Source organism: Rattus norvegicus, chromosome 4 (assembly GCF_036323735.1).
Source record: "Rattus norvegicus strain BN/NHsdMcwi chromosome 4, GRCr8, whole genome shotgun sequence".
In the NCBI taxonomy this organism is placed as follows: Eukaryota; Metazoa; Chordata; class Mammalia; order Rodentia; family Muridae; genus Rattus; species Rattus norvegicus.
The window spans coordinates 78,790,708-78,815,411 of record NC_086022.1 but is presented as its reverse complement, the minus strand read 5'-3'; the positions used below and the strand labels follow the sequence as shown (position 1 = coordinate 78,815,411).

The window sequence follows — 24,704 nt, the reverse complement described above, 5'->3', positions numbered from 1 at the left end:
TGGCCTGAGCTAAAGCCTCCCCTCAGCGAAGTGAACCTTGCACCCCCTAGCAGTCCTGTGCAGAACTCATTGCTACACTGAACGTTGGGGATGCCCAGCCTCTGGATCGGGCCACTGATAGACTATTCTTCCTCTTTGGTAGGGGTTCAGGCGATCTGGGTAAAACACAGCAAGACTTGGGACACTTGAGGCCAGCCACTCCTGAAGGGCCACAGTCCAGGTGAGAGCTGGATGGGGAAACCAAGTCAGCACAGCAGTCATTCTTGAAAGGAGTTGTGCAGCAGCTGGGGACAGATCTTCACAGAGAACCGTCTCCAAGCCCCTATACACCCAGCCTACCTGTGCAAACTTACACGCCACATTTCTGGTTATCTGTATAAAGAAGACACATAAAGGCTTATCTTACATCAAGTCCAGATTGGAAAGACATCGTGGAAGGCCTCTCAGGAAAATTCCACCACAGGGTGACCCAGACAAATAGTTAGATCAGTTTAGAATCCCAGCCCATAGACTCTGCTACCCACGTTAGGCTGTGCCTTCCACCTCAGTGAACCCAGCAGAGGCATGCACAGAGGCTTCCTAGGTGAGTCTGAATCAAGTTAACAGTTGTGTTACACTCTGTAGGCAGCGTCATCCCACTGCTCTTACCAGAGCTGCAGGACTTCAGTGTTCTTCACCCCACGTGAGGTCACTTCTGTGAGTCAGGATGAGCCGTCTTGGCTCCTACTGCCCAAAGAGGTTTTGCTGGGACTACAGGAGGAAGACGCTGAAGGAAAGTTACTGCTTTGCTACCTCGCCTTCTCACAGAGCTAGATAGCCACATAGGAGAAGAGTCTAGATACACGTAGAGGCAACTGACATCCACTAATGATTTGGTGGGTCGAAAATCCCAAGGCCAAACTTGATCCTGGGTTCTTTAGGTCACTGGAAGAGCTGGCCAGCCTGAGCTCATGTGATAAGAACTTCAAGAGCTACACAGAGCTACACAGACATGGCCACAGTGGCACATCCTAGGAGAGGGGATTTTCTCTGAATCTATGTGCAGAGGCCTTCCATCTAATCCAAGGGGACCTCTGAAAGCACCGGAAGACCCTACTGATTAGGGCGCGTACATACCAGAACACAGGCAGTATCTTCTCTCCAGCCAACCCTATGGAGACTGAATGTGGATCAGGACCACGGGAAACATCAGCAAACTGCTGCTGGGAGGTCTCTGTCCCCAGCACTCCACCTATGGCAGATGCCTAGTCCCCTGCAGAGCCACAGACCACAAAGCACTTCTGTAGCGATTTTTGTGTTGTCTGAGATAGGGTTTCCTCCTGCCTCGGCCTTCCATGTCTGTGATTACAGGTTTGTGTCATCGTGCCTGGCTTTCTGCTGTAACAGGGGCAGATGATGGGTTCCAGGCAGCACACCTGCACAGGGGTCCCTGGCAGTTGTCTATGGAAAAAGGCTAAATGACAGTCACTTTCGGGCATCCATGCTTGGGTGCAGAGGTGAATGTACCCTTGGGTGCTGAGGGTGGCAAGAGTTACAGACAGAGGCAGCGCCCTAAGAGCCAAGTGAGAAGCCCAGTGGTGGGACTAGCATGGGAAAACCTTCTCGGGTCTGAGGATTGTGTTTACCCATGGTTAGACTCACAGTGAGGAGGCTCTGCTCAGAGTCCCCAACAACAGATACTGACACCAGGAAGGAATGATGCATCAGGTAGCTGCACCCTGGGTTCCTCTCCCACTTGGAGAAGGCAGAGGCAGAGTAGGCTCCCAGGTCTCAGCTTACTACTCACCTTCCAGCATGTTCCTTGAAGAGTCTACCTTGCTTTGTGGCTGCTGCTGCCTACCCTGGAAGCTTTCCTAAGAAAATGCAAGGCCCAACCCAGTGGAGACTGCCTCTAGCTACCTATTTCTAGACTACACCCACCTACCTCCTTGGAAGGCCAGGGCGGATTCTCCAGCGCTGCTGTGGGCTGCCTCTCCTGACTTAGCAGCTGCACAGCTGTAGCCCAGAAACAGCCAGGCATGCCGTTGCCTCCAGTGGTGCTTTAGTATTCCGGACACCACACACATGCGGATACGATATGTAGGTCTCCTGGCCAGAGGTTTGGAGTCTCCCAGCATCTGTGCCACTTTGCTGTGCTGCCAGAGCTAGTGGAGGACACCTGACCCAAGCAGAGCTGCAGAGGGCATCCTGAAGCAGTTCACTGGGAAATCTTTTGAGGGGGGTCATGGCTTTGGCACTGCTGGGGACAATGGGTGGCTTTCCCTTGAAAGCCTGGCTATATGTGCGGAACAGCGGTGAGCATGGAACACGTGATTCCAGTTCTCACACCCATGGGTAAAATCGGCTCACTCGGGTTGGGGATTTAGCTCAGTGGTAGAGCGCTTGCCTAGGAAGCGCAAGGCCCTGGGTTCGGTCCCCAGCTCCGGAAAAAAAAAAAAAAGAAAAAGAAAAAGAAAAAAAAAAGAAAAAAGAAAAAAAAAATCGGCTCACTCGGGAGTCAGAGAGGAAGGAAGTATAAAGACAACAATAAAGTCAAATTCTGCTTTATTCAAATAGCAAAAGTTAAGACTTGAACATGGTTTTTAAACCTAATTTGTACAACCTTAAAACCAGGAGTCCAGAGCATTCCCGAGCAGTCATCTTTGTTTCTGGCTACACAGATGCCATTCTGGCGACCCCACCCCCACCCCCCATATTGTTCTGACCACACTTAGCACTCTAGGGACTTGCCCTTTGTGGTACCAGGTCTGGAGGTGGCTACCCTCTACTGTGTTCAGAAAGTCAGAAGTTGAGTTTCCTCACTTCCCCAAGTTTCTATGGCTACTGAAATCAAAGTGCAGAGTCCAATGTTGGCTACTTGGAGCAGCCCAGTGGGCACAAGTTACCAGACAAGGGGAGGGATGTGTGCCAGGAGATATACAAGATGAGAACAGGCAGGACCCAGGGGGTGTGGTACAAGCCTTTAATCACGGCATCACGGCACCTGGGAGGCAAAGGCACATGGATCTCTGTGAGTTCAAGGCTAGCCTCATCTACATAGCAAGTTTCAGGGCAGCCGACACTACATAGACAGACAGCTAGATTGGGTAGGGGCATCAAGCATGTTAAAAGGCAGGAAAGGAGGGGGAGGCCAGGGGTCTGAGGCCAAAGGGATAGTGCCTCCTCCTCCTTACAGTGCCCCCGGCTTGTTTTCCCCTGAGATGAAACCAGACGCACCCAGTGAAATGCAGCCATGCCTAAGAGTCAAACAGGACCAGCCTGAGCACAAAGGCTACAAGGTGAGGGTACTCACCATGCACCCCTATCAGGGGCTAAACATGAATATTGCTTCTCTGTCTTGAGCTGGCAAAGGGTCAGGAAAACCTGAGTTAAGACGCCGAGGCTAAGAAAGCTGCTCTATGCATGCTGGCCACCCTGTGTTTCTGGGTAGACTTAGCCTAGAAACAGCCTGCTCCATACGAGGAAGTGACCTCAGGGTGCTGGTGTGGAGAAGACAAGGCGCTGCTTCACCCTGTAGCCACCTCAGCTCCCCAAACCTCATTCCAGAAACCATGGCTACCTTACACAGGACGGGTATCTTGCTTTTGGTATTTTTTAAAGGAAAGACATTGTAGGAGAGGCACTTGTGGAGCCATACAGATGGCTCAACTCTGACCTGGAAAATCCCTGAACTCTGAGGTTTTGCCTGGGTCACCTCCAAGGTTTGGAGTCAAAGGCCTGTCTGCCCCTTTCCTGCACGCTCCTAGGCTGGACAGGGGATCTTCTTGAGCGGGAAAACTGCACTGCACACCAAGGCTGTACTGGGGCAGAGAGCATAAGGCCTGCGTAGTGCTGAGGCTCCTGGGTGCACAACCACCTGGGCTTTCAGCACCTGCTGGAGTGGGTAGGTAGCTCGGTCAGAGGCTGCGTGCTTATGGCACAGACCAGCGGTCTACAGCAGATGGGCAGCAAGTAAGGCTCCTGCACATTTAAAATGAGGTCACAGAGGCAAAGAGTCCTTCCATTGGGCAATTCTCCAACCTGAGGCCAAATAAGCAGAGCCTAGAAAAGTTCGTCCTAACCAAATAGGCAGACACTGAGCCTGCAGGGTCAGGTTGCCCAGGAAGGAAGATGCTTCAATTAACCATAAAGGGGAAAATGGGAGAGGGCTCAAAGACCTAGTTTTCCTGAAGGCGCTTCTATGCAAGTGAAAATGGTGATTAACCTAGATGATGCCCACAAAGGTCCTGGGGAAGCTGGGGAGAGACTGTAGCTGCTGAGCTGGATTTGGGAGTGTGAGTCTACACATCCAGGACACGGAACTTTGCCAGGCTCTGGTGCTTCTGAGCAGGCTGCAGGGCCTTCTGCAGGACGGGTGCATCTGTCCTGTGGACAGTAGGTGAGGACAGCACCTCTGCCTCAGTATAACTCGAGTGGCAAAGCTGATACCATTGCCACTAAGGACAAGTGCAGGGTAGGAGCAGCTAAGTGCTCTAGACAAGCCCTCTTCTCCAGGACTTTGAGGCTCCCACTGACTACTGCTATGGCTACATGGAGCCAACAGGCACTTGGATTCTCTATGGCAACCACATGAGGAGTGAAAATGAGGAACAGAAAGGAGGAAGGGATTAATCATAGGCACACTGTCTGCAGAAGAGCTGGCCTGGATCCAACACCTTCCAGCTCCCACCTTTTGTGAATTCCTCAGGAATCTGTCTGGAACCACAGCAGCCAACCCAAGGGTTGAGAGGTGTGGAGGGTTCCCTTCCCTTCACCAGGCTCCCTTCAGAGGAAGCGTGCTTTACTATGTGGGAGATATGGTGAGACCACCTTTCTCATGCTCCGTGCAAAGGATGTTGGTCCGTTTCATGCTAAAGGCAGGCCTTGAGGGGTAGGGTCTCCTTGATTCTACTGCATGAGCCTCGGCAGCGGTCCAGAATGGCCATCCTGGGAGCTTCTGCAGCAGGCCAAGGTCCCTGCAGCACAATCATTTCCACCATCAAATGGCCTTCCTCATAGGTCACCTCCCATTTGTGCCATGGATGTAGAGAACTAGGGTGCTCCTTTCACCCGCCAACCCACTCTCCCACTTCAGGAAAATCCTCTGCCAACAGAGTATGTGGGATGAACTCTCTCACGGCACGAATCTTTGGACAACATGGACTTGAGGTAAGTGCTTGTCTGGAATGCTTTTGCACTGGGAGGCACTGCTCACCTTGAGGGCCTTGTCCCGTTGGGATGTGTGCTTCAACCCTTTGTCACTGCCCACATTCTGGGCCCATAAGGTATCACACCAGGATAGCCTAGAATCTTCAGAAAGCCTTCTCCATAATCAAGGAGGCCCCAAAACCTTGTCTAGGCCACTATTCTTCAGGCCCATGGCATCTTTGAGATGGTATAGGGGTGTAGGAACCTTGACCACGTGACTTTTCCAAACCTCATGGCTCCCCAGATGGTGTGCCGGATGTCTTCTGGGTTACAGAATCCTCCTTACTAAGTGCTGCCGCCATCCCCTCCTTCCTGAACCCTGTATCTGTGGAGGAGACTGTGTAAGCACACGGAGCACAGATGAGTGCCTTCCCCAGCCCACATCTAAGTGTGCTAAAGGTAACATCAAAACCAACCAGACAGGCCAACCCTGCATCCCGCACGACTCACCTGCCTGCTCTTCCTGGTCCTTTCCCTGAGGGCAAAAGATTGGGTTGGGGGGCTTTGATCTCAGGTGACAACTGGAAATGTCTGGAGGTCCTTTTGGTTGTCATAACTGGGATGCAGGAGCTAGTATTACAGTTAGGAATTAATGGGTTAGAGGCCAGGGACCTGCCAGCATCCAGTGCACAGGGGCCCACTGCAAGGAGCTATTGAGCCCCAAATGTCCATGAGGTCTGCTAGGGTGGTGGCAGCATCACATACACTTGAGTGTCTCCCTTTGCTTCCTTGTGGGTACCATGGAGAGGACAGTTTTCCCCAAGGCATAGCTTCCAGCTTCTCCTCCCTCACCCCTGTGCAAGAGGCAGAGTCAAAGAGACACCTCTTTGCTATCACAGAGGAGACGACATCCACTTCCGGTCCATTTGTGGTTCCAGGGCCATCAATCTTCCTGCAGAGCCTCAGCTACCCTGATATTCAAGCCCAACACCAATGACCCAGGCTCAGAGGTGAAATAACTGTTCCCCCTGAGCAGTGTGGCGAGCCTCACAGGGGTGTGGCCTTGGTCTCCATGAGGGCGGAGGAGAGGGCAATTTCCCATTCAGCTGATAGCACTCAGCCCTCTGATAGATACAACCCCACCCTCAGGCTGATGGCTAACTGAAGGCTCCCTATCTGTTTTCGGGGTTCCCTGGCTCCCAGGGATTCCCACAGCCCTAGATAGTTTAGCTCTACACCCCACTTTCTTCACAGCCATCCTGGACCACACTACCCTCTTCTCTCCCTAAAACCTGGGGCCTGGCTCAACGTCAACCCTACCCAGCCCCTAGATTTAATTTTCCAGCGGTGGGCTTTATCTTAGGAGGATAAGCTCTGCTGGTCGGACTGCTGTGTGTTGACTCACTCCAAGATGAAAATCACAGTGTCAGGACAGGCCTGCAGGGAGCTAGACCAGAACTGGGGCAGATGACCCCAAAATGTACTCCTCACATTGTCCTGAGGCTGTACACCAGGTAGGTCCCTCTAGCTGGGTTCTGTACTCCTCCAGGATAGTTCTTCTGTCTCTAGCTCCTTCCTGCAAGTGACTCAGCAGGGAAGAGCAGAGGTGACAAAGCTCTTTCAGGTTGACTCCTCTGCCCTCATGGAAATCAAGGCAGCACTCAGGTGAGGGCTCTCCACACTGCTCAGCGGGAACACAGGGTTTGTCTCCTGGCCCTTTTCTAGCTGGAAACCTTCCTATTGTTCCCACTGTTATTTAACCTCTGAGCCTGTGGTTATTGACAATGGGCTTGAGGATCGGGGTGACCAAGGCTCTGTGGGAAGCCTGGCACCACAAATGGACAGGAAGTAGGAGTCGAGTCTCTGCCCAAGCACTTTGCAGTACTCCCTGGGCCCTTCCTTTGTGGGCTGACCTGCTCAGACCACCTGCTCAGTGTGGGACTGGGAGCACAGGGACTCCTCTGTTTACCACACTAATGATTTTGAAAACTCACTGGCATGGGAGCGGGTAGGCACCTGGGCACAGGCATAGAGGTGGCTGAAGCGGCGTCCTGAAGAGGTCAAGTACCAGTGCTGGATGGCTGGCTGAGGGTCATATTCTGTAACTGCCACGCCATTCACTGCTGTCATCATGAGTGTGTTGAGCACCTCATTGGAAAGTTTGGTCCTCTCATCGGTCCTGATCCTGCTCATGGCCTTGAACCCCCGTGCACAGCAGGCCGTGGAGATGGGCACACTGACCACCACAGCCACAAGTCTGCTCAGCAGAGGGAATTGGCCGGGCTGAGTCAGGGCGCTCTTACACAGCGTGGAGAATGGAAGGTTCTGGGTAGCTGCTTTCAAGCTGAGCCACTCCTTCAGCAGTGCTTCCTCGCGGTATCCCACTGGGAGGGAAAGTGCAAAGTACCTGGCAAGGCTGAGAATGTCATGGTTCCCAAAGCAGGCCAGTTCGGCCCCTCTAGGCCAGGCCGTGGTGTCAAACACCGCCATGCTCCTGAGCTGTGCAGGCCGATCTGCGCCGAACCTCTGCTGGAGGAACTCAGCCCCCGTCAGGACTGTTCTCTCCCTGTCTGCCTGGAATCGCTGCTCAGCCATCTCTACTCTGTTCAGGAAGATGCCATGGAGTTGCCCATCCTGGAAGCCAGCATTGAACGCTTCTTCTTTGGGCCCTGCCTGTTGGCGGAGACTCTCCAGTGCCACATAGGCTCGCCCCAGGGTTGAATTCAGTTCTGTGACCAGCACAAGATCCTTCTGGCATACCTCAGAGAGAGGCTTATAGATGCTCAGGAAATCCAAAATGAAGTGGCAGAACTTGATGAAATGGAAGCTCTTCATCAGCTTCATAATGCCCTTGGCCCTCTGACCAACCTGGCCTCCAGCCTCCACCACACTCTGGAGGTGCCTCACCAGGGCAGGCCAGTTCATGACAAACGCATTCAGAGTGCACCTTCTGCTGGCCACCCACCTGACAGCATTCAAGTCCTTCAGACGAATGATTTCCTGCTCTAGTGGGGCTGCAACGCCCTGCAGCTCACTGAGCCTCTTGTTTGAGGACTGATAAAACTTGAAGACAGTCCGGATATGCCGGTCACATTTCCTCACCAGATCAATGTCACTGCAAGCATCCACCACAGCCACATGCAGCCGATGGGCCACACTGTGCACAGGCAGCAGCTGAGGGATGATTTCCCGGAACTTCTCCGTGAGGCCTCCCTTGCAGCTCAGCATGGCAGACCCATCGGTCCCCAGACCCACCACCCAGCCAGGCTTCCGGAAAGGGATATCCAGCTCATCCAGGGCGGCAATGATGGTCTCGAAGTACCCGTCTACTGTCTCACTGGAGAGGGGGGCCAGGGTGATGTACGACTCCTTCACCTCCGTCTGCTTCAAGTAACGCATGAAGATCCCCACGCAGGCCTGGCTGGAGGAGTCCACGCAGCTGTCCAATAGCAGGCTCACACACGGAGAGTTCCGGATGTCCCTCAGGATCTCCTTCTTCAGAGTCTCTGAGATATGCTTGATGAACTGGGTACATGCGGTGCGGTTCCGGTACTTGCCTAGTAGTGTGGTGCCGGTGTTCTGGAGCTGTTGCAAGACCTTCTCGAAGTCATTCAGAGGCCTGGAGTGGTAGGCAATGGAGTAGGCAGCATTGAAGAAGTGCTCCATGTTGGCCATGAGGGCACCGGAGATCTCTGGGGTGAGAGTAGGCTGAGGGCTGTCGTCTCTGATCTCCACAGTGTTGACGCACAATTTGTGCGCCTTACTGACCTCGTGGTATTTTAAAGTTTCCACTTTAAAAGGTCCAGTGTAACCTTGGACCAAGCGGGATGACTTGTCGTGGAGAGTTGGCCTTTCTTTGCAAACAGAGCAGAACAGCTTAGTCTCTTTGGAATCCATTACTAACCAGGGAAACTGCCCAAACCATGACCTCTGAATGGAACGGGGCCTGTATGTGCTCTTGACATTCCTGGGTCCGTCCACTTCTTCTTCGCACATGCTGGGAGAGCGGTGCACGCTGCATGTCTCCACAGAGGCCGGCTGAGAGACGAACTCTAGAGCCGAGGCCTGGGTCTGGCTGTTGGCTTCTCTCGTTGCCTCCATCTTCTCTCTCCCTTTGAAGAAATTAAATTACCGTTGATTTGTTGTTCTGAGCCCTGTGGTCTACTGGCTAAGACACCTGCATTGAATAAGCACCCCGTGTATAAAGAAAAGAAACTGAACACCATCCCCCTTCCTAGAGATGGCTGCTAGCCTCTGCGAGCCCTCCCCAGCATTACCAGTGAAGGCCGACCTGGCTTCCCAGCAGAAGACCCTTGTTTGCTCTTTCGCTAGCTTCCCCACCTTCTCACCCCAATACCACAGGACAGTGAGCCACCAGAAGCAGATGACTTAATCAACTGTCCCTGACCATCGACAGCATTAGACTAAACAGGCAACTTTAATCTTCTCGTGAAGCTTCTCAAACGAGCGAGGTTAGTCAGGCACCTGCATCTTCTCGTGGTCTCTGAACGCATGTTAAGACTCGCTCAGGCTGGCTACTGGCCAGCGAATGACGCACTGGGGTGTAAGACATGTAGCTCTCACAGGCTACAGCGCTGTCACTGTTCCCCAGGAGGAAAGGAGAGGAGAGGAGCCCTCAGAGTCAGGGCCAGCCCACTGCTCTCACCCAGTGTCTCCCATCTGCCTCTTCCCATCAGGCCATCTTTCCTGTCCCAGTGGCCTAGACTGTTCTACCATCTCAGGTAGGGTTAGTTCTTTATTTATCTTTGCCTGTCTATGGCCTGGTAACACAAGAGGTCCAGGATAAGCGTGGCTGAACTCGGGTTGTGTGGCTTTCCATAGCTACGTTATGTCCAGTCTGTGTCTTTTAGGATTCAATGGAGCCAGACTCACCTAGGGAGCGACTTTTCCCTGACTTTAACCCATTAGGGTCCTCGATCCAGGGTGCAGCTCTCTGTTCCAGTTTTGTGATCAAGTCCGGCGTGGCAGCAGGAGGCTCTGCTGGAGAAATAAAGAGTCACACTATCACTGGGCTGGCAGAGCACATAGCCCACTGCAAGCTAGACCTGGCCTGTGGTATGCAGGGATGACTGGGTTCTGTCCTTGGTAAAGGCCAATTAGTGGGGCAGACTTAGAACATACTCATCTGAATGCCAAAGTAGGGGCAATTCTTACCCAGGATGGTCTACCCTTATGGCCAGCCATGGGAAGCAAGAGACAGTGAGATGCTTCCAGAAAAGCGCCTGGGGTGGGGGTTGGGGGGCAGAAGAGAAAGAAAACAGGAGAAAGATGCACAGATGCAATGCAAGCCCTATGCAGGACATTGAGGTTGCCATCAACAGCCATCTGTGCTTGCCCCATATAGCCTCAGCTGGCTTTTGTACAGGCGGCTAGCTGCGTGGCTTTGAGTGGAAGGCTTTTCAAGATATCTACATCTGCAGTGAGATTAGCAGTTAGACACTACTCTTTACTTAGCTCAGTAAGCTGCTTCCTTATTTAATGGGAAAACCCAGTCCTTTCCTGCTTCCGTATGTCTGTGAGGGTGTGCAAACAAGGATCAGCAAGGTGGCTCAGCGGGGAAGATGCTTGCCACTGAGCTTGAGGACCTGAGTTCAATTCCTCTGGAGCCATATGGTGAGAGGAAAGAAGTCACTCCCAAAGTTGTGTTCTCGTTCTCTCGTTCTCTCTCTCTGTCCTCTCTTGCGTATGAGCACACACCATAGCACACATGTGCCTTGCCATACAGAGACACACATGCATGCACACACAAATAACTAGTAGTTTTGATTGTTTCTGGGAGGAACTGAAGGAGTGTTTATCTTTTGGATCATTGAATACCTGTATGCACAACATGGGTATTTGTGTATTTACTTGTTTACTTTTAATAAAAACTAAGTAGGTAAATGATTACAGTGTGGCAGACTGAACTGGTGTCCTTTTAAAATGGCTTTGAAGAAAGCCTGAAGGAACAACTAAAAGCATAAACCCAGAGAAACACTGTGCTAGACCAGGAGACGGAGGTGCAGTGGAACTGCAGCACGGGGCCCCGGACCAACTCAGAAACAGGCGCTGGAGGGCAGGGCTGGGGTGGGCTGTGAGGGAGCCATCAGTGGGTAAGTAGTGCACAGATGAGCAGAGCAGAGACACGGCCAACACTTGCTCAGACACCTAGAGGGCCACAGGAAACAGCACCATCTTGGGGGAAGGAAAATTGAGATGGAGTATACAGGAAAAACTTCCAAGAGAAATTTCAGACCCCAGGACACTGAAAAATGAAGGACAGTGTTGTTGAAAACAACATTTTTAGTTCCTAGGCTCAGGGGTATGGGCTATGTACCTTCTGCACCAGTAACAGAAAGGTGTGTGTGTGTGTGTGTGTGTGTGTGTGTGTGTGTGTGTGTGTGTGACTTCCTTTCCCTCCAAATACCAATGTATACTGATGTTTTTATTTCTTCTGTGACACATTCAAGTTAAAGCTGGTCCTCATGGTGTCACATACCTTAATGATTCCCAGCCATGTACAAAGCTTCCTGTTGGTTTCTAAGAATTTTTAAATCAGTAACTATTTTTTATTATTATTATTATTATTATTATTATTATTATTATTATTAATTTGAAATAGGGTTTCTACATGGTCCTGGATGTCCTGGAATTTACTATGTAAACCAGGCTGTCCTGGACTCACATCGACCAGCCTGCCTCTGCCTCTCAGAAGGCTCAGATTAAAGAAGTGTGCTACCACACCCAGCGAGGTTTGTTTTTAAATAGGAATGAACTTAGAAACTAACAGCTTAAGAAAAACCTCCTATATAAAAACCAGCAGGGGAAAGTACTAAAAGGTCTAGATACTACAGGGACCAACACAGAACCTTAAAACAGGAGCTAAGAATTAATCCTGAGGCCGTTATAGGGTTCAGCAGTTAAGATCACTTCCTGGTCTTCTAGAGGACTGAGTTCAGTTTCCAGCACCCACACTGGTGGCTCACAACTGCTCCTAAGTGCAGCTCCAGGAGATATGACCGTCTTCTGATCTCTGTGGGCACCCCACACACATGGCAGACATGCACAAACATAACATAAAAAAGAATAAATCAAGCACTTACTTATGTGTATGGCTGTCCTGTCTGCGTGTATGTCTGTGCACCATGTGTGTACCTGGTGAAACCTTAGGATTAGAGTTACAGAAGTGTGGGCCACCATGTGGGTACCAGGAAGCAAACCCAAGTCCTCTGGAAGAGCAGCCAAAGTTCTTAACCCTGAGCCCTCTCTTCAGCCCCCAAATTAATATTTTTAAAAATAAAGGACTTCGAGAGGAAGAATGAATGCCAACAGTAACAAAGCCATGATGGCGCTGCAGGCAAGAAGGGGGCTCAGGAACAACAGCAGAAACAGAACACAGAATCATCGGACAATAAAAAAGCAGGAAATATAAAAAAAAAGGAACAAAACAGCCTTGTCTAGGCTTAAAAGAAGAAGATGCACCTAGTCTTACTGCAACTTGATGTGCCAAGGGAAGCCTCCTCTTCCCCAAAGAGAAAGGGGAGGAGGGATGGGAAGAGAAGAGGGGAGGGGAGGGAGGAACTGGGAGGAAGAGGGAGGGGAAGCTTTGAGTGGGATATAAAGTAAATAGTAACTTAATAAAAAAACAACATTTTTATAAAATATCTACAGAAAGATCTACAGAAGAGCTGTTAGCATATTTGAAAACGAAAAACAGAAAATATCCACCCCCCCAAAAACCAAAACAACCAAAACTAAAATATTAAGAAAAAAAAGCAGAAAATAGAGAAAAAGAAACAAAGCACAGTCTTGTCTAGGAAGTATCTGACAGAAGAGTTTTGAGAAAAAGAGAAAAACAGATAAAAGAAATCACTGAGGAAATCACACAACGACACTCTCCCAGCTGTGACTCTGGGGAAGGAGCTGCAAAGCAAATCGTGACAACACCAGCTGCAGACATATGTACAACGGACTAGTTAGTACAACGGACTAGTTAGTACAACGGACTAGAATTTCTACAGTAATTACTACTTTTAATTCTGCAACTGTCTGTGGTGGGTAAGTGTACATGAGTGACCAGAGGTGGGAGGTGCCCCTAGGCTGGAGTACCTGCCAGCTGTGAGTGCCAGATGTGGGTGCGTCTGGGTGGAGTGCCAGGGAGTCATCCGTGGGTAAGGCATGACGAGAGCAGAGTCCTCTGCAAGAGCAGGTCATGCTCTGACCGCTGGGATAGAGATTAAAGGCTCTCAGAGGAGAAGTAATACGTTGTGCTCAAGGATTTAGGAGCGAGAAGACTATTCGATTTCTCAGCAGTATCAGTAAAAACACAGCAGAGCAGGCTTTCAATCATGCTGAGGACATGTTTTCCTCTGGCATTCCACGCCCATCACATCATCCCTTGGTTGTGTGGGCGTCAGGGAGGCACCTGCAAATCTGCAGTGTCTTAGAAAGAAGCTTTTGCATCTACTGCTTGTAAGGAAGCTTGAAGAGTGCCACTGAAATGTCCACAGGAGGGACAGATACAGGAAGCAGGCAAATGACAAAGGGAGCTAAGCCACCGCTGTGTAGAAGGCCAAGTAACAGGTTTGGTAACTTGTTTAGAGGGTCCAAGAGGAAAGTGCCCAGGCAACCAGTGAAGTCAACAGTCCTCAGGATGTGTGTCCACAGGGAAAGACAGCAGAGGGGTGTCTTAGCAACCCTGCTACAGGGAGTTTGGGAACGGAGCAAGTACAAAAAAAAATTAGCTAAATAGAAAATATGAAAAGATTCTATAAGGAAGGACAAAAGCACATCATAGCACTTGGTAGTAAATAACACACAAACACAATCAGGCAAATAACTTACATGGATACAGCCATAACCGTGTGCTGCTCCTGTTCTGAGAGAGTGGAGGGGAAGAGAAGTGGGCCTGTGGGGCGTAAGGGCCATGTCTTCATCCTCCACAGTAGGAGTCACTAGGTAACATCTAAAATCAAACCAGGAAGAGCAATGAGCGCTTGCAACACGGTGCTTAACGTATGGCTCCGTCTGCCTATCTGGGCTGAAGACATCAAACGGGAGGCACCAGGCCAGGGAGACGGCTCGGCAGGTGTGATAACCTGGGTTCAATTCCTGAGACCTACACAGCGGAATGAGAAAACCAAATTCCCACAAGTTGTCCTCTGACGACTGGCAGGCCTGCACCCACATACATGCATACATATACAATAAATTCTAAATAAATAAAATATAATTCTAAAAGAGTTGAAGTGGACTTGTTGCCTCTAACAAGGCTCCTACTAGACACGCAGGCTAACAAATAAAAGCCAGAGTCAAAAATGGGTTTCTTCTTTTGGAGCTGGCCAGTGAGGTCCCTCAGACCCCTAACCGTCACAGGACGTGTCAAGTTCAGTGATTATCCTCCAGAACTTGACAGCGAGACCCTATTGCTGTAGACAGCACACACTTGACTCACACAACACGGAACAATCAAGCTGGTCATGACCCGGAAGCTCTGACCTATTGATTAATGATTAGCACTCCCAGGATGAGAAGGTGCTGTGCATGCTGCTGGGGTGGGGGCGGGAGGAGTAACCACGCATTTTATCCACTTATGAACCCTACAAGCTACAATAACCACTGGCCTGGCAAGACAGGCCCACTGGTGCAATAGTAAGGTAAATGTCACGAGAGTAACCAATCGCTTTCTGATTACTTTTAATAGTAGTTCCTTGAGATAGACTCTACACCTGACACCATTCCTGATGCCAAGAACCCGTGGCTAGACAGACAGGTCATAGGCCCTAGGGCAGAAGGATTATTACCATTCTACTAAGTGAATAGTATTTAACAACCTGCTAATGGCTTATCAAAATACTTACAGATTAGAGCATTCTCAACTCTCATCAGAAAAGTTTTTTTCTTCATTCAGTAGAAAGCCATTAACGGACACCCACAAGTGGTCAATGCGTAGGCCCTAAAGACTGTGGAGTGCTCAGCTCCACACAGCTGTATCTCATACCCACTTCCCAAGGCTCAGGGATCATTGCAGAAGAGGGGACAGAGAGATCATAAGAGCCACTGTTTTCCCGGACACAACCGTGCAGCTGCAAATATGAACAAGGGAACTGTGACAGAATGCTCAAGACTGAGGAAGCTCAGGTCAGACAAAAATTCAAGCACTGGGAGGGGAGGCAGGAACCATAGCTCCACCCCTTTTGGCATTTGATGGGAGAGGGAGAGGTGCAGTCCCTGGTAAGTTGACCATGCTCAAATGAAAGGCCATACACCCAAAAGCACAAAATGGACTCAATGACCATTGTTTTTTAAAATGATACAAAATTAGGTGGATAAGGAAGGGAGATGTGGATCTGGGACGAGTGGGGAAGAAGGGTGAATACAATCAAGATATTTTGTATAAAAATTATCAAACAGCTAATTTTTTAAATGATGCACCTGCCACCTACCACTCTGAAGCAGGGTCATAGCACAAACACAGAAAGCACAGTGCTGCTCTCTCCTGCAAAGGGCATCCAAGAGCTGACACTCAAGAGCTCAGAAAGCAAGGTGTGGAGGGATGTGGGGGAAAGCTGTCAAATGGATTGTGAACACCTCCCTCTGCCTTAGGGAAGGTGGGGACTGACACTGCCCTCCCCCTGTGGCTGTGAGGCTGGCTGGGTAGCTTGGTTAATGGCCAGCAAGAAAACCAAGCCCTCAGTTCCTCAACCACACAGAGGATTCTACCACTATGGGGAATGAGCGTGCAGCCCTTCCTCCACAGGTGCTCTCAGGCAGAGCCTAGCCAGGACCTTGATTCTGGGCCTATGAGAACCACAGTAGGGAGCCCAGCTGAGCTTACTTGGCCTGACCTGGAGAACTTCAAGATCCTTTCCTGATCCTTCCTAGCTACTCTCTCCCCAGGGGTGGCAGGGTCCACCCCAAAAATCAGATGTAAAAGAATCACTGTGACACTAGTTTGTTCTCCACCCTCTAGCTCCAGGCTGCCCTAACCTGAAGGCACGCTCCTGTGACCAGCTTTAGAGAAGTTGCTCTCTGGCTTCCCCTTGGTGATTCTAACATTCCTACTTATCTCTAGGGTGAGCTTCTCTCTCAGTTTTGGTTTCCATTTAGTGATGTAACTTCTTCCCATTTAATCCCAGCACTCCAGAGGCAGAGGCCAGTGGATCTCTGTGAGACCCAGGCCAGCCTGGTCTACGGAGTGTGTTCCAGGACAGCCAGGACTACACAAAGGAACCCTGTCTCCAAATAAGGAAGGAGAAAAAAAAAAAGGATCTCTGAGTTCAAGGCTGGCCTGTCTAAAGAGTGAGTTTTAGGACAGCCAGCAGTACATAAAGCAACTCTGTCTTAAACAAACAGACAGACAAACAGACACTCTTTCAGAGGCAGACACTGCTAACCTGAAGTAAATGACCTGACTACTTAGCACATGATGCCTTCTTGACTAGCAAATCTCAGTTTAAGGGGCTGGGGGTGCCAGTGGAATGCTTGCCCAGTATGCACAATGTGCTGAGTTCAATCCTGTCTTAGGGTTTTACTGCTGTGAACAGAAACCATGACCAAGACAACTCTTAGAAGGATGACACTGAATTGGAGCTGGCTTCCAGGTCCTGAGATTCAGTCCATTATCATAAGGGCAGGAAAACGGCAGTGTCCAGGCAGATGTGGGGCTGGAGGAGCTGAGAGTTCCACCTCTTGTACTGAAGGCTGCTTAGCAGAAGACTGGCTTCCAGGCAGCTAGGACGAGGGTATTAAAGCCCACGCCCACAGTGACACACCTATTCCAACAAGGCCACCCCTCCTAGTAGTGCCACTCCCTGGACTAAGCAGATACAAACCACCACACTCCCTAGCACACTATAAACCTGCTGCGGTGCGCACGCTTGGAGTCTTAGCACCTAGGAGGTGAGGCAGGAGGATTGGAACTTCAGTGCCATCTTCAACTACACAGTGAGTTTGAGGCCAGCCTAATACACACGAGACCCTGTCTCAAACAACCAAACCAGACCCCCCAAAAAAACCAAAAAACAAAGCCTAGGTCAGCCTGGATATATCTGTCACTGACAAATATCCGTCCTGCTCCTCCCTCTCCATCTCTCCTTTCCTTTTTTTCACATAGTCTCAGGCTGGCCTCTCAAACCCTTGATCCTTCTGCCTTGGCCCCCTGAGTTCTGGGATTAGGATTACGGGCATGAACCACCACGCCCAATGACAAATTTTAGTTTCTTACCAATTAAATGTAAATTAGGTTTCTAGATGTTTTCTGGCAGGAAGCAAGAGACCTCGTCAAAAACGATCAAAGTGTGAAAACAGAATATAAAGCATGGAAATAAAGGAGCAGTCAGATATTTTGCAAAGTTACAAACGAGACAGTTCTAAGTGAATGAATCCAAAAAAATGAAAGAGGCACAGTTAACACTGAGAGTGGGACAGGCACGGTTAACACTGAGAGCAGGACAGGCACGGTTAACACTGAGAGCAAGACAGATGCAGTTAACACTGAGTGGGACGGGCATAGTTAACACTGAGAGCGAGACAGGCACAGTTAACACTGAGAGCGGGACGGGCACAGTTGACACTGAGGGCAGGACAGGCACAGTTAACACTGAGAGCGGGATAGGTAGTGGATGGAACGCAGAGGGAGAGCACTTGCCCAGCATGTGCCAGGCACTGGGTGTCAGCATAGACACCATGAAAAATCAGACAGAGCCAAGGCCTCTTCTCTCTGAGACAATAACTATCCTCTGTAGGTTTAGCACTGTTGGAACAGTCAGGTGCTCGTGACTGACAGGGGAGCGGTTATAACTAGAAGTCTGTGTCGGCTGAAAATCTCTGAGCCATACAACAGCTAAACAGATGGAAATTAACATTAAATTTACCAAACTAGTACAAGTAATTTAATTAATATTAAGTCGCACCAAACTGAAATGTCTGTTTGAAAACAGGTCCAGGGCTGGAGATGTAGCTTAGTAACTGTGCTGGACAGTCTTATGTCAACTTGACACAAGCTAGAGTCATCAGAGACAGGGGAGCCTCTGTAAGCCTGAGCTATAGGCAAGCCTGCAAGGCTTTTCTTAATTAATGATTGATGGGAGAGCCCAGTCTATAGAGGGTGGTGCCACCCCTAGGCTGAGGAGCCTGGATTCTATAAGAAAGCAGGCCAAGCAAGCCAGTAAGTAACACCCCTCCATGGCCTCTGCACTAGCTCTTGCCTTCAGGTTCCTGCCCTGTTTGAGTTCCTGTCCTGACTTCCTTTGATGAAGTATAATACGGAAGTGTAAGCCAAATGAACCCCTTCTTGCCCAAGTTGCTTCGGTCACAGTGTTTTGTCACAGCGCAAGAAATCCTAACTAAGACAGCTCACAGCAAGAGAAACCCTAACACAGTGATTGTCTTAGGGTTTTTGCTGTTCAGAGAAACCATATCACTGTAAGTCTTATAATTAGGGCTGGCTTACAGTTCAGATGTCATGGTGGGCAGCATGTCAGTGCACAGACATGGTGCTAGAAAGGTGGCTGAGAGTTCTATATGAGAGGGGACAGGCAGCAGGAAGAGTGATGATGGCCCTGGCTTGAGCATCTGAAACCTCAAAGCCTGCCCCCAGTGACACACTTCCTCCAACAAGGCCACACCTACTCCAACAAGGCCACACCTCCTCCAACAAAGCCACACCTACTCCAACAAAGCCACACCTACTCCAACAAAGCCACGCCTCCTAATAAACAGTGCCACTCCCTATATGGGGGCCATTTTCAGTCAAACCACCACAGTGGTAAAGCAATTGCCTAGAGTAGGTGTGGCCTACAGTTCCATCCTTAGCACCACAAACCAAAATAAAAGCCATATTCAAGAATGCCAAACTCTGAAATAACATTTTCCCCATTTTAATTCTGTAATTGTCTTTCCCATTATAAACTCTCAGAAGCAGAAGGGGGTGGAGGTGGGGGTGGGAGATAAACTAAAGTGAGAACAAAGGAAGTGTGTGGCCCAAATGTCCGTCCACTTCTCTCTAAGGTGACAAGATCAACAGAGACCCACAGGAAGGTGAGAAAGAGGCAGACCATCCACCAGCTGGGGCGGGGAAGAAAGACTAAAAGACTGGAATCTCACATTGCTCGGCCTTTTAAATGACCTTATGTTACGTGGCACCATCATTTAAATACCAACATGATGGCCACAAACGTGCCCATTCCAAGAGAGGGAGTCCAGCTAGTAACAAACACACAAACTAAGGACCTTACCCGAGTCCAGTGTGCACTCAGTCAGAAGCGTAGGATTCACTTTGGACATTTACCATACAAAAGACTACGATCTGGGGGCTACTCTCGATTGAAAAACATTACTGCCTACTTGCAGAATGGGCTTAAGTATCGCATCAAACATACACAAAGCTTTCAACATCAGGCCAGTCCTTGGCAGACATTCAGGCCACAGCAAAGCCACTGCCTCCGCTTCCAGACATGAGAATTGAGGGGGAATAACTACCAAAAGAGAACTTTGAAGCACTGAGACGGACGAAGATTGTACTGCTTTGAGATATACAAGGAACAAAAATGTCTTGCTGCCTAGCTGTACCATTGTGGTGCTGGTGTTCTGAAAGTAAGCCACATTCACAGGTACCCAGGCCTGGGGGACAAAGACAAGTCCTCTGTCACCATGAGAGAACGATTACCTAAGTAACTTCTGAAATGTCCGGGGAGCCTTCTATGCAGTGCAGTAGCACCCACCGTGGGTGGGCGCACTGCAGTAGCAGAGCATTAACCTCGCACACACAAGCCCTGGACCACACACACATAAGAATAATTATGGAGTCATGAATGATGATAAAAACAAGTATATAGAAGAAGAATGTTAAAAAGTAGAGCTAGAGGCATGGCTCAGTGGTTACGAGCACTGCCTGTTCTTCCAGAGGACCCAAGTTCAATTCCCAGCACTCACACGGAAGCTCACAACCATCTGTAATTCCAATTCCAGGGGATGTGGCGCCCTCTTCTGGTCTCCATCAGTACTACAAACACATGACACAGATACACATGCAGACAAAACACTCATACACTGAAAAAAAAAGAACAAAGGAAAAAGTGTTAGGAAGTAATCCAGATTATAGCTGTAGCATAAACAAAGGGACATGCCAATCAAGAAGTCATTCCGCAGCAGAAGTTACAAGAGGTGCTGTTGCAGTTCCTGTGTGTACACAGTGGCATGCCCGCCAGCTTCCAACCAGTGCGAATGGAATTAGGAAACAGCAGTTCTAGAACACAACAGCTCTCTCCCCATCTGCTGTTGCATGACAAGCTGGGGTGTCTGCCACAAAGACGCAAAGTGAAGGAGGAGGAACAGATGCAGGAGAAGTCCGTACAGCTCTGCTACCCTCATAACTCTCCAAGGCCCAGGCCTCCTGACATTAATGCCCAGGCCCCGGTGCTGGCAGGGAAAAATGGAAGAGCCTCAGGCTATTGAGGTGGGGTGGGAATCCTGAGAGGCCTTTTTGTCTTCAGGCTGTGCTATGCCATTCACATCCTCTGTCCTGTCTAGGTGCCCTTCCTCCATCCAGGGGAACCTGGATTTATGTCCCTTGTAACACTTCTCTGAAGGCTTCTTGACTCTTCTCTCCCACACCAGACTTGTCACCAGTAGCCAGTAGCCCCAGGTACTGCCAGACCTCTTATGGAATTCACTGTGGATGCCACTGGTCCACTGGTCCCTAAAAGCCCTGAACCCCCAGCATATGGCTGATAGCCAATGAGTGGGAGTAGAAGACTGGGGTACGCAGGGACAGGAAGATGAATGGAGAGGTGAGGGACAGGAAGATGAATGGAGAGGTGAGGGACAGGAAGATGAATGGAGAGGTGATACAGACCCAAAGCAAGCAGTGTTCTGAGGGACAGAACACGGGCTCATTCTCCACTCACAGGGAAAAGGCAAAAATGGGAGAAGGCCACAGCTGAAGTCCCCGAGGTCCCCCAGCCAATGACAGTAGAGTGTAAAAGCCTTACCCAGAGAAGCCAGCAGCTCATAGTTCATCCGCATCACATCGCTGTAGAGCTCCTTCTGCTGCTTGCCTAGCAGGCTCCACTCCTCCCGAGTGAAATACACGGCCAAGTCCTCAAATGTGGCAGGGGGCTCCCCGGACTCCCTGAAACCCTCCGGCCACTCCTGGTCAGGAGGCTCCTGTAACAAAGAGCAGCATTACTCCGCCCACTGTTGAGTGAGACAGGAGGCATGGCTGCAGCGTTCTGAAGACACCTTTCTCCTGGGAAGCACAGCAAGAGACTCAGGAACGAATTCCCTGCTGAGAGTCACCGAATCTACAACTCCAGATGGTGGTTAAACCAGCCTGGCTCAGTCAGACTAAGGATCTTCAAGAGAGAGAAAAACTCACAGAACAGCATCTCTGATTGTACACTGACCCCTGGAGTCCCAAGGTCACCTTATACCCACTGTAGCTATAGAGGGGACCCTGTCTCCATGATCCCCCAATTAGATGTGAAGGAAGCAGCAGTTAAAAGAACGAGAGATGCCTATAACTGAGGAGGGCTTTACCCACACCACACTCCCAGAGTCCTGAGGCTCTGAAGAGCAGACCTGTCATTGTTATCTCCTAACACTGAGAAACAAGAATGGGAAGAGACGCTTTGCTCTTCCTCTGGATTCTGGAAAAACTCGACCACGGTGGAAGGCTCCCTACGGTGATAGCTGTGAGGAACAGCTGAACTACCCACTGACCCCTGATCGTCCACTGTTAAATCCTACTTGCTTGCAATAGTTGAGAGCTGGAGAGGATTTGAGTCACTCAAAAATTCCAAAGAACAGTTTCCTTAGCCGCCGACTCTCCAGGAAATTAGGTAAACATGGAATAAATGCAAGGGAAGCATCATCCACTGGGGTCCAGCAGTCCTGTACTAAATGGAAGGAAAGAACAAGGGCTCTGGGCAGGGCTTGTGGGTGCTGGACTCCTGGAAGTCATTTCTTCCTGAGCTAATTTTCACCAAACATGGTGAATTCACCAAATCTTAGCCACTGCTAATCACTTGTGAAAACTCTGCAATATTAAGCCAGTTGGGTGACGTACACCTTTAATCCCAGCACTCGGGAGGCAGAGGCAGGCAGATCTCTATGAGCTGGAGGCTAGCCTGGTCTACTGGGAAAGTTCTTGGATAGCCAACACAGTTATACAGAGAGAGAGAGAGAGAGAGAGAGAGAGAGAGAGAGAGAGAGAGAGAGAAGAAAGAAGGAAGGAAGGAAGGAAGGAAGGAAGGAAGGAAGAAAGAAAGGGAGGAAGGGAGGAAGGAAGGAAAAAAGGTTAAAGATGTGGACTATCTCAGCATAGCCTATGCTCAGTTTGTGACAGTGAACTGTTTTTTGAGTTCTCACATGAAGATCACCATTCCTTCTATCAGAAGTTAGGATTGGGCCTCTCTGTCTGTAAAACAGAAGATACCCCAGCTGTTGTCCTAGTTAAATGACTTCATGCCTGTAAAGTGTTTAAAGCAACACCTTGTGCATTAAAGTAATGTGAGCTGGGGCTGGACGCACGCTCCCTGGTTAAGAGCACTTGCTGCTCCTCAGAGGACCTGGTTCAGTTCCCAGCACACACGGCAGCTCCTAACATTTACGATTCCAGTTCCAGGGCATCTGATACCCTCCTCCGGCTTCCACAGGTACTGCACCCATGTGATGCACAAACACACGTAGGCAGACACTCATACATAAAATAAAAATAAATAAAAGATCAAAACATGTAAAAGCATGAGAGCTCTGGTGACTGTGAGGTCAGTGCTGAGTACTGCTACTCTTCTTTTTCCCATCGCCATCTTGCATTTTATGTGACTTTCAGTACAGAGCCCTCTCCACGGCACGACAATCAGTGAACGTGTTACCTGGCTGCAGAAATCAGTACTGTCCTTGAATAATGTGCTGCCATTTGAGGGACTGAGGATGTCACTGCCAATTTCTTTTTGCCTCAGATCTGACTCGCAGTCTAAACTCAATGCAGGGATGGCTCCACTCCCTGAGGTGTCCTCTGGTTCAGCTCTTGGGCTGGACAGAAGCTCATCTATGCCATCAAAGTTTCCCAGAGGCCCTGGCAGGTAGAATGTGGGATTGTCTGCAGTGAGGAGGTGTTCAGGGCTGGCCAGGAGATCTGCAGGACTCTCCCTGAGATTCTGAAGGTGGGCTGCCCAGACGGGGTCCTTGGCGGCCAGGGCATGGACACAGAATATGTGGGCCTTGCTCTTGGCATGGTATTTGAGAGTTTCCACCTTGAATGGTCCCCTGTAGCCTTCTATTAACCGTGACCTTTTGTCCCTGACAGATGGGTATTCTCGGCAGATAGCACAAAACAGGGCTGTTTGTTCCTCATTCATGATCAACCATGGAAACTTTGTAAACCACGACTTCTGGATAGAGCGGGGCTTTGGGGGTTTCCTGTTTCCTCCTGTCGAGTCTTTCTCCATTGTGCTGCTCTCAGTACTGAAGTATGGAGCATGGCAAGTTTTCTTTTGAGGTGGCAGGTACTGTCCTTTCTCTCTCTCTTCCATATAGTTCACATGGGTTTCTCCTTTTGAGGAAGGAGGAAAATGAAGTTAGAAATCCTATGGTCTGAGAGTCATCAGGTATACAGAAGGTAGGACACAGTGTAAAATAGCACACCACTTCCTCTCTACGTACTCCAAAAAATATTATAATATTCTAATCTCCACTTTCACTTGTCTCAGATGCCTCATACACATCTTGCCTAACCCAAAAAGAAATCAAACAGGTGTGCTTTTAAAGAAATTGTTTTCCTTCAAATAAAATGTAAAGGGTAGATACACTGGACCAAATGGCCACCGCCGAGCTCTGATTAAGGCCATCTAGAATAGTAGCCCTGTCCTAGTTCAGAGGTTACTTAGGATAAAACCCCGAGAGCATGGAAACACAGGGTTTAGAAAGACCAAAGAACCGGACCACAGTGTCACTCTGTAGGAACTTCCCTCTGGGTTGGGCCTGACATAGAGGCCCCAGCATTCTGCCCAGGTACTCTAAGGCAAGACAGCCATTCATCCCCTGGGCATACGTACGACCCTACGATGGATAGCATTTGGTAACTGCAATGCACTGAGTACAACAGTACCCCTTGTCTTCAGGGACTGTTCCAGGACCCTGGCAGATGCCTGTCATGGAGGGTCCCAGATTCTCTATATACTGTGTTTGTCCCATCTGTACATAAAAGTGGTAACATTTCATTTATAACAATAACAAAACATAACGTAAAAATAACCTTACTGTATTATTTTAACCATAGTTGACAGTCAGTTATCTGAAACTATGGAGAGACATCATGGAAAAAAGAGGGGGTTACACACTGCAAATAAATGGGGCTACTGTAGTTCTATCTGGTGATGCAGGCAAGCTCAGGGCTCAGCTCCCTCTTTTACACCCTAACCTTTTGAAGTTCAAAACTCTCATGCCCTCATGAAGACTTTTCCTCTTCAAAGTAAGATGGCACCTTCTTTCTCTCCAGGAGATGAAATAGACAATTATAACTCCCTGACACCACTTCTTAGGCACCGGCCTACGTGTCAGTGGTCAGTGGCCAA

At 49.5% G+C, this 24,704-nt stretch overlaps 1 protein-coding gene across 14 annotated transcripts in view; it reads right to left on the bottom strand.

Annotated features, from left to right (window-relative positions):
- Window positions 1–2,527: 2,527 nt before the first annotated feature.
- The window catches only part of Zfp862 (zinc finger protein 862), a 29,052-nt gene continuing 6,875 nt past the window's right edge, over window positions 2,528–24,704 (bottom strand). For 4 of the 14 annotated variants that reach the window (XM_017592985.2, XM_017592990.3, XM_039108665.2 and 1 more), the window contains 5 exons: window positions 23,004–23,683; window positions 21,120–21,294; window positions 10,021–10,128; window positions 7,122–9,239; window positions 2,528–5,512 (listed from right to left, as the gene is read on the bottom strand). In XM_017592985.2, coding sequence (XP_017448474.1) covers window positions 5,418–5,512; window positions 7,122–9,239; window positions 10,021–10,128; window positions 21,120–21,294; window positions 23,004–23,683 — 3,176 coding nt within the window. In that variant the 3' untranslated portion in view covers window positions 2,528–5,417. Of the gene's footprint in view, window positions 5,758–7,121; window positions 9,305–10,020; window positions 10,129–13,971; window positions 14,093–21,119; window positions 21,295–23,003; window positions 23,684–24,704 lie in introns of those variants that run through there. The other 10 variants (XR_005503550.1, XR_005503549.1, XM_017592988.2 and 7 more) reach the window with 10 other exon arrangements.